General features: G+C 40.1%; 1 protein-coding gene across 1 annotated transcript in view; it reads left to right on the forward strand.

Moving 5' to 3' along the window:
- The first annotated feature begins 353 nt into the window (after nt 1-353).
- LOC148063013 (2-hydroxyacyl-CoA lyase 1-like) overlaps nt 354-11,479 on the forward strand; it is an 18,509-nt gene continuing 7,383 nt past the window's right edge. Inside the window, exons 1-5 of the mRNA XM_087812456.1 lie at nt 354-515; nt 5,680-5,784; nt 5,902-5,942; nt 6,016-6,096; nt 6,163-6,235. Coding sequence (XP_087668582.1) covers nt 465-515; nt 5,680-5,784; nt 5,902-5,942; nt 6,016-6,096; nt 6,163-6,235 — 351 coding nt within the window. The 5' untranslated portion in view covers nt 354-464. The remainder of the gene's footprint in view (nt 516-5,679; nt 5,785-5,901; nt 5,943-6,015; nt 6,097-6,162; nt 6,236-11,479) is intronic.

Consider the following 11,479-nt stretch of genomic DNA (forward strand, 5'->3'; position numbering starts at 1 on the left):
TAGTGTTGATAGTATACAATAAAGTCAATTAAATAAATAAGGTACTGTTTTAGGCCAGTGATAAACGCAAAATGTTATTTACTAATTAATACTTTAATGAAATCTCTTCTATCATCGGATATTGAGTTGTTTACAACGCGTTCTTCACTACGGTGGCCTTGAATCGCAAATGACCATTTATATTTTACCTTATTAAATATCCGAAGACCCGATGATTCTCCTTTTCTATCTAAAATAAAAGTTAAAAAATAAAATAAAACACCGACGCTGACGCATGAGGACGGACCACGTGGACAGCCTTCTTTTCATTGGCCGTAGACCCGGAAGTGAGTAAAAGGGGCGTGTTCATCGATGATCTCTAGCTCGCGTCAAGTTTGTACTTTTTTCTTTTAACGAAAAACTTGTTCGAAGCGGGATTTTAGAATTTATTGTTGTAAATGTGCAAACTTTGACGCCACATAAAGATGGATGACGTCACAGGAGCGCAGCTGATAGCGGAGTCTCTGAAGTCTCAGGTAAGTTCACGAACAAACAAACAATATTGACAAATATGTTGTTTTGCAGAAAAACATGCATTTGAGCAATAATGTGTTTTTGAACCTTGTTGTCTGTAAAGTTGCTCTGACAAGTGGGTCAAAGGTCAGTGATTTGGTTAATGATCGTAGTTTTACTGAACAAGATCCTCGTTCTTTGTGTGTCAACATTAGTATTTATTTAAGAAAATAACCTCTTAATCCATCTTTAACGTCTTTTTCTAATAACTGGTTGTGTGTTTCCCTTCATTTTGACCTTTTATTTTAATTTAACTTGTATCTGGAATTATGAAACATTTTAATAATGTTTTAAATACTATCGTCAAAAGTTTTCTCCAGTTGTTAATTTAAGTGAAACTAATTAAATATTTCATTTTAAAGTCACATTAATATTTCATGTGGTTGTAAAATTGATTTAATCAAAACCACTTTTTTTTAATGTGGTTTCCTTTATTATACTTACAACTCATCCTTAATCCATCATTCATCTTCTATCATCCCCAATCTCTCCCTCATTCTTAATCCCTAATTCAACGTCCATCATCCCTCATTCTTAATCCCTCATTCAATGTCCATCATCCCTCATTCTTAATCCCTCATTCAATGTCCATCATCCCTCATTCTTAATCCCTCATTCAATGTCCATCATCCCTTATTCTTAATCCCTCATTCAATGTCCATCATCCCTCATTCTTAATCCCTCATTCAATGTCCATCATCCCTCATTCTTAATCCCTCATTCAACGTCCATCATCCCTCATTCTTAATCCTTCATTCAATCTCATTCAACGTCCATCATCCCTCATTCTTAATCCCTCATACAATGTCCTTCATTCAACGTCCATCATCCCTCATTCTTAATCCCTCATACAATGTTCATCATCCCTCATTCTTAATCCCTCATTCAATGTCCATCATCCCTCATTCAATGTTCATCATCCCTCATTCTTAATCCCTCATTCAATGTCCATCATCCCTCATTCTTAATCCCTCATTCAATGTCCATCATCCCTTATTCTTAATCCCTCATTCAATGTCCATCATCCCTCATTCTTAATCCCTCATTCAATGTCCATCATCCCTCATTCTTAATCCCTCATTCAACGTCCATCATCCCTCATTCTTAATCCTTCATTCAATCTCATTCAACGTCCATCATCCCTCATTCTTAATCCCTCATACAATGTCCTTCATTCAACGTCCATCATCCCTCATTCTTAATCCCTCATACAATGTTCATCATCCCTCATTCTTAATCCCTCATTCAATGTCCATCATCCCTCATTCAATGTTCATCATCCCTCATTCTTAATCCCTCATTCAATGTCCATCATCCCTCATTCTTAATCCCTCATTCAATGTTCATCATCCCTCATTCACTGTTCATCATCCCTCATTCTTAATCCCTCATTCAATGTCCATCATCCCTCATTCTTAATCCCTCATTCAATGTCCGTCATCCCTTATTCTTAATCCCTCATTCAATGTCCATCATCCCTCATTCTTAATCCCTCATTCAACGTCCATCATCCCTCATTCTTAATCCTTCATTCAATCTAATTCAACGTCCATCATCCCTCATACAATGTCCTTCATTCAACGTCCATCATCCCTCATTCTTAATCCCTCATTCAATGTTCATCATCCCTCATTCTTAATCCCTCATTCAACGTTCATCATCCCTCATTCTTAATCCCTCATTCAACGTCCATCATCCCTCATTCTTAATCCCTCATTCAACGTCCATCATCCCTCATTCTTAATCCCTCATTCAACGTCCATCATCCCTCATTCTTAATCCCTCATTCAATGTCCATCATCCCTCATTCTTAATCCTTCATTCAACGTCCATCATCCCTCATTCTTAATCCTTCATTCAACGTCCATCATCCCTCATTCTTAATCCCTCATTCAATGTTCATCATCCCTCATTCTTAATCCTTCATTCAACGTCCATCATCCCTCATTCTTAATCCCTCATTCAATGTTCATCATCCCTCATTCTTAATCCTTCATTCAATGTCCATCATCCCTCATTCTTAATCCATCATTCAATGTCCATCATCCCTCATTCTTAATCCTTCATTCAATGTTCATCATCCCTCATTCTTAATCCTTCATTCAATGTTCATCATCCCTCATTCTTAATCCCTCATTCAACGTCCATCATCCCTCATTCTTAATCCTTCATTCAACGTCCATCATCCCTCATTCTTAATCCCTCATTCAATGTCCATCATCCCTCATTCTTAATCCCTCATTCTTAATCCTTCATTCAACTTCCATCATCCCTCATTCTTAATCCCTCATTCAACGTCCATCATCCCTCATTCTTAATCCCTCATTCAATGTTCATCATCCCTCATTCTTAATCCTTCATTCAACGTCCATCATCCCTCATTCAATGTCCATCATCCCTCATTCTTAATCCCTCATTCAATGTCCATCATCCCTCATTCTTAATCCCTCATTCAACGTCCATCATCCCTCATTCTTAATCCCTCATTCAATGTCCATCATCCCTCATTCTTAATCCTTCATTCAACGTCCATCATCCCTCATTCTTAATCCTTCATTCACCGTCCATCATCCCTCATTCTTAATCCCTCATTCTTAATCCCTCATTCAACGTCCATCATCCCTCATTCTTAATCCCTCATACAATGTCCTTCATTCAACGTCCATCATCCCTCATTCTTAATCCCTCATTCAATGTTCATCATCCCTCATTCTTAATCCCTAATTCAACGTCCATCATCCCTCATTCTTAAGCCCTCATTCAACGTCCATCATCCCTCATTCTTAATCCCTCATTCAACGTCCATCATCCCTCATTCTTAATCCCTCATTCAATGTCCATCATCCCTCATTCTTAATCCTTCATTCAACGTCCATCATCCCTCATTCTTAATCCTTCATTCAACGTCCATCATCCCTCATTCTTAATCCTTCATTCAACGTCCATCATCCCTCATTCTTAATCCTTCATTCAACGTCCATCATCCCTCATTCTTAATCCCTCATTCAATGTTCATCATCCCTCATTCTTAATCCTTCATTCAACGTCCATCATCCCTCATTCTTAATCCCTCATTCAATGTTCATCATCCCTCATTCTTAATCCTTCATTCAATGTCCATCATCCCTCATTCTTAATCCCTCATTCAATGTCCATCATCCCTCATTCTTAATCCTTCATTCAATGTTCATCATCCCTCATTCTTAATCCTTCATTCAATGTTCATCATCCCTCATTCTTAATCCCTCATTCAACGTCCATCATCCCTCATTCTTAATCCTTCATTCAATGTCCATCATCCCTCATTCTTAATCCCTCATTCAATGTCCATCATCCCTCATTCTTAATCCCTCATTCAATGTCCATCATCCCTCATTCTTAATCCTTCATTCAACTTCCATCATCCCTCATTCTTAATCCCTCATTCAACGTCCATCATCCCTCATTCTTAATGCCTCATACAATGTCCTTCATTCAACGTCCATCATCCCTCATTCTTAATCCCTCATTCAATGTTCATCATCCCTCATTCTTAATCCCTAATTCAACGTCCATCATCCCTCATTCTTAATCCCTCATTCAACGTCCATCATCCCTCATTCTTAATCCCTCATTCAACGTCCATCATCCCTCATTCTTAATCCCTCATTCAATGTCCATCATCCCTCATTCTTAATCCTTCATTCAACGTCCATCATCCCTCATTCTTAATCCTTCATTCAACGTCCATCATCCCTCATTCTTAATCCCTCATTCAATGTTCATCATCCCTCATTCTTAATCCTTCATTCAACGTCCATCATCCCTCATTCTTAATCCCTCATTCAATGTTCATCATCCCTCATTCTTAATCCTTCATTCAATGTCCATCATCCCTCATTCTTAATCCCTCATTCAATGTCCATCATCCCTCATTCTTAATCCTTCATTCAATGTTCATCATCCCTCATTCTTAATCCTTCATTCAATGTTCATCATCCCTCATTCTTAATCCCTCATTCAACGTCCATCATCCCTCATTCTTAATCCTTCATTCAATGTCCATCATCCCTCATTCTTAATCCCTCATTCAATGTCCATCATCCCTCATTCTTAATCCCTCATTCAATGTCCATCATCCCTCATTCTTAATCCTTCATTCAATTTCCATCATCCCTCATTCTTAATCCCTCATTCAACGTCCATCATCCCTCATTCTTAATCCCTCATTCAATGTTCATCATCCCTCATTCTTAATCCTTCATTCAACGTCCATCATCCCTCATTCAATGTCCATCATCCCTCATTCTTAATCCCTCATTCAATGTCCATCATCCCTCATTCTTAATCCCTCATTCAACGTCCATCATCCCTCATTCTTAATCCCTCATTCAACGTCCATCATCCCTCATTCTTAATCCCTCATTCAATGTCCATCATCCCTCATTCTTAATCCTTCATTCAACGTCCATCATCCCTCATTCTTAATCCCTCATTCAATGTCCATCATTCCTCATTCTTAATCCCTCATTCAACGTCCATCATCCCTCATTCAACGTCCATCATCCCTCATTCTTAATCCCTCATTCAACGTCCATCATCCCTCATTCTTAATCCCTCATTCAATGTCCATCATCCCTCATTCTTAATCCCTCATTCGACGTCCATCATCCCTCATTCTTAATCCCTCATTCAATGTCCATCATCCCTCATTCTTAATCCCTCATTTGACGTCCATCATCCCTCATTCTTAATCCCTCATTCAATGTCCATCATCCCTCATTCTTAATCCCTCATTCAATGTCCATCATCCCTAATTCTTAATCCCTCATTCAACGTCCATCATCCCCAATCTCTCATCCCTCATTCATAATCCTTCATCCCTAATCTCTCATCCCTCATTCAACGTCTTCATCATCCATTATCCCAATCTCTCATCCTTCATCCCTAATCTCTCATCCACAATCCCTCATTCAACGTCTATCATCCCCAATCTCTCATCCCACATCCATAATCCCTCATCCTTCATTGTCCATCATCCCAAATAGCACATCCCTCATTCATTGTCTATCATCCCCAATCCCTCATCATCCCACTATCTTCACTTGTGTGATAAAGAGTGGATGACAAAGTGTTGTGTGTTGACAGGGCGTGGACTACATGTTCGGGATCGTCGGCGTTCCCATCATGGAGGTGGCCATGGCGGCTCAGGCTGCCGGGATCAAATATGTGGGGATGCGCAATGAACAAGCGGTACGATGAGGAACATGCGAGGAACATGTTGGTCCGACGTAAACCAGTCGAACCATCTTCTCGTTGTCGATGTAACACGATCTTCTGTTGTAATCCTGGGTCCGAACACGTGTCCAGGCCTGCTACGCTGCCTCTGCTGTAGGATACCTGAGCGGCAGGTAAGACGCGAGCAGCAGACGAGGACCAGACGAGGACCAGATCCTCACGTCTCCTCTTGTTATGCGTGTCCAGACCAGGTGCTTGTCTGGTGGTGTCAGGACCAGGACTCGTCCATGCTCTGGGAGGGATGGCGAACGCTAACATGAACTGCTGGTGAAATACTAAAGTCTGGTTCCGTGTTCCACGTGTTCTTCTACCTGAGATGTTCCGTGTGTTCAGGCCTGTGGTCGTCATCGGTGGATCGTCCGATCGGAACCAGGAAACAGCCGGAGCCTTTCAAGAGTTCCCTCAGGTAGAGCCTCATCCAACATCACTCATCCTTCATCACTCATCCAACATCATTCATCCTTCATCACTCATCCAACATCATTCATTCTTCATCACTCATCCAACATCACTCATCCATCATCACCCATCCAACATCATTCATCCTTCATCACTCATCCATCATCACTCACCCACATCATTCATCCTTCATCACTCATCCATCATCACTCACCCACATCATTCATCCTTCATTACTCATCCATCATCACTCACCCACATCATTCATCCTTCATCACTCATCCAACATCATTCATCCTTCATCACTCATCCATCATCACTCACCCACATCATTCATCCTTCATTACTCATCCATCATCACTCACCCACATCATTCATCCTTCATCACTCATCCAACATCATTCATCCTTCATCACTCATCCAACATCATTCATCCTTCATCACTCATCCAACATCACTCACCCACATCATTCATCCTTCATCACTCATCCAACATCATTCATCCTTCATCACTCATCCAACATCATTCATCCTTCATCACTCATGCAACATCATTCATTCTTCATCACTCATCCAACATCACTCATCCATCATCACTCATCCAACATCATTCATCCTTAATCACTCATCCAACATCATTCATTCTTCATCACTCATCCAACATCATTCAATTATCATCACTCACCCACATCATTCATCCCTCATCCAACATCATTCATCCTTCATCACTCATCCAACATCATTCATTCTTCATCACTCATCCAACATCATTTATTCTTCATCATTCATCCTTCATTACTCATCCATCATCACTCATACAACATCACTCATCCAACATCACTCATCCAACATCATTAATCCTTCATCACTCATCCAACATCATTCATCACTCATCACTCATCCATCAACACCCATCCAACATCATTCATACTTCATCACTCATCCATCATCACTCATCCAACATCACTCATCCATCATCACTCATCCAACATTATTCATCCTTCATCCAACATCATTCATCCTTCATCACTCATCCAACATCATTCATCCTTTATCACTCATCCATCATCACTCATCCAACATCATTCAATCTTCATCACTCATCCAACATCATTCATCCCTCATCACTCATCCAACATCATTCATCCCTCATCACTCATCCAACATCATTCATCCTTCATCACTCATCCAACATCATTCATCCTTCATCACTCATCCAACATCATTCATTCTTCATCACTCATCCAACATCACTCATCCATCATCACCCATCCAACATCATTCATCCTTCATCACTCATCCATCATCATTCATCCTCATCACTCATCCATCATCACTCATCCAACATCATTCATCCTTCATCACTCATCCATCATCACTCATCCAACATCACTCATCCAACACCATTCATCCTTCATCACTCATCCAACATCATTCATTCTTCATCACTCATCCAACATCATTCATTCTTCATCACTCATCCAACATCATTCATCCATCACCACTCATCCATCATCACCCACCCACATCATTCATCCTTCATCACTCATCCAACATCATTCATCTTCATAACTCATCCAACATCATTCATTCTTCATCACTCATCCAACATCATTCATTCTTCATCACTCATCCAACATCATTCATCCATCACCACTCATCCATCATCACTCACCCACATCATTCATCCTTCATCACTCATCCAACATCATTCATCCATCATCACTCATCCTTTATCCATCACCACTCATCCATCATCAATCACCCACATCATTCATCCTTCATCACTCATCCAACATCATTCATCCTTCATCACTCATCCAACATCGTTCATTCTTCATCACTCATCCAACATCATTCATCCATCACCACTCATCCATCATCACTCACCCACATCATTCATCACTCCTCTAACATCATTCATCCTTCATCACTCATCCAACATCATTCATCCTTCATCACTCATCCAACATCGTTCATTCTTCATCACTCATCCAACATCACTCATCCATCATCACTCACCCATATCATTCATCCTTCATCACTCATCCAACATCATTCATCACTCATCCAACATCATTCATTCTTCATCACTCATCCAACATCACTCATCCATCATCACTCACCCATATCATTCATCCTTCATCACTCATCCAACATCATTCATCCTTCATCACTCATCCATCATCACTCATCCAACATCATTCATTCTTCATCACTCATCTATCATCACTCATCCAACATCATTCATCCTTCATCACTCATCCAACATCATTCATCACTCATCCAACATCATTCATCCTTCATTGCTCATCCATCATCACTCATACAACATCACTCATCCATCATCACTCATCCAACATCATTCATTCTTCATCCCTCATCCAACATCACTCATCCAACATCATTCATCCAACATCATTCATCCTTCATCACTCATCCAACATCATTCATCACTCATCACTCATCCATCATCACCCATCCAACATCATTCATCCTTCATCACTCATGCATCATCACTCATCCAACATCACTCATCCATCATCATTCATTCTTCATCACTCATCCAACATCACTCATCCTTCATCACTCATCCATCATCACCCATCCAACATCATTCATCCAACATCATTCATCACTCATCCATCATCATTCATCCATCATCACTCATCCTTCATCACTAATCCAACATCATTCATCACTCATCCATCATCATTCATCCTCATCACTCATCCAACATCATTCATCCTTCATCACTCATCCAACATCATTCATTCTTCATCACTCATCCAACATCATTCATTTATCACCACTCATCCATCATCACTCACCCACATCATTCATCACTCATCCAACATCATTCATCCTTCATCACTCATCCAACATCATTCATTCTTCATCACTCATCCAACATCACTCATCCATCATCACTCACCCATATCATCCATCCTTCATCACTCATCCAACATCATTCATCACTCATCCAACATCATTCATTCTTCATCACTCATCCAACATCACTCATCCATCATCACTCACCCATATCATTCATCCTTCATCACTCATCCAACATCATTCATCCTTCATCACTCATCCATCATCACTCATCCAACATCATTCATTCTTCATCACTCATCTATCATCACTCATCCAACATCATTCATCCTTCATTGCTCATCCATCATCACTCATACAACATCACTCATCCATCACCACTCATCCAACATCATTCATTCTTCATCCCTCATCCAACATCACTCATCCAACATCATTCATCCTTCATCACTCATCCAACATCACTCATCACTCATCCATCATCACCCATCCAACATCATTCATCCTTCATCACTCATGCATCATCACTCATCCAACATCACTCATCCATCATCATTCATTCTTCATCACTCATCCAACATCACTCATCCTTCATCACTCATCCATCATCACCCATCCAACATCATTCATCCAACATCATTCATCACTCATCCATCATCATTCATCACTCATCCATCATCACTCATCCTTCATCACTAATCCAACATCATTCATCACTCATCCATCATCATTCATCCTCATCACTCATCCAACATCATTCATCCTTCATCACTCATCCATCATCCTTCAACACTCATCCATCATCACCCATCCAACATCATTCATCCAACATCATTCATCACTCATCCATCATTATTCATCCTCATCCAACATCATTCATCCAACATCACTCATCCAACATCATTCACCCTTCATCACTCATCCATAAACCTTCATCCATTATCCATCACCACTCATCCTTTATCGATCATCACTCATCCATCATCACTCATCCTTCATCACTCATCCAACATCATTCATTCTTCATCACTCATCCAACATCATTCATCCCTCATCACTCATCCAGCATCATTCATACTTCATCACTCATCCAACATCATTCATCCTTCATCACTCATCCAACATCATTCATTCTTCATCACTCATCCAACATCATTCATCCCTCATCACTCATCCAACAACATTCATCCTTCATCACTCATCCAACATCATTCATTCTTCATCACTCATCCAACATCACCCATCCACATCACTCATCCATCATCACTCATCCACCATCACTCATCCAACATCATTCATCCTTCATCACTCATCCAACATCATTCATTCTTCATCACTCATCCATCATCACTCATCCTTCATCACTCATCCAACATCATTCATCCTTCATCACTCATCCATCATCACTCATCCAACATCATTCATCCTTCATCACTCATCCATCATCACTCATCCTTCATCACTCATCCAACATCATTCATCATTCATCACTCATCCAACATCATTCATCCCTCATCATTCATCCTTCATCACTCATCCAACATCATTCATCCTTCATCACTCATCCAACATCATTCATTCTTCATCACTCATCCAACATCACTCATCCATCATCACCCATCCAACATCATTCATCCTTCATCACTCATCCAACATCATTCATCCATCATCACTCATCCAACATCATTCATCACTCATCCATCATCACTCATCCAACGTCACTCATCCTTTACCACTCATCCAACATCATTCATTCTTCATCATTCATCCATCATCACTCATCCAACATCATTCATCCAACATCACTCATCCATCATCACTAATTCATCCTTCATCACTCATCATCATCACTCATCCAACATCATTCATCCTTCATCACTCATCCAACATCATTCATTCTTCATCACTCATCCATCATCACTCATTCTTCATCACTCATCCAACATCATTCATCCAACATCATTCATCCTTCATCACTCATCCATCATCACTCATCCAACATCATTCATCCTTCATCACTCATCCAAGATCATTCATTCTTCATCACTCATCCTTCATCACTCATCTTACATCATTCATCACTCATCCATCATCACTCATCCAACGTCATTCATCACTCATCCATCATCACTCATCCAACATCACTCATCCTTTACCACTCATCCAACATCATTCATTCTTCATCATTCATCCTTCATCACTCATCCAACATCATTCATCCTTCATCACTCATCCAACATCATTCATCCTTCATCACTCATCCAACATCACTCATCCATCATCACCCATCCAACATCATTCATCCTTCATCACTCATCCATCATCACTCATCCATCATCACTCATCCAACATCATTCATCCTTCATCACTCATCCAACATCATTCATTCTTCATCACTCATCCATCATCACTCATT

This window comes from Callionymus lyra, chromosome 17 (genome assembly GCF_982586985.1).
Source record: "Callionymus lyra chromosome 17, fCalLyr1.hap1.1, whole genome shotgun sequence".
Classification (NCBI taxonomy): domain Eukaryota; kingdom Metazoa; phylum Chordata; class Actinopteri; order Syngnathiformes; family Callionymidae; genus Callionymus; species Callionymus lyra.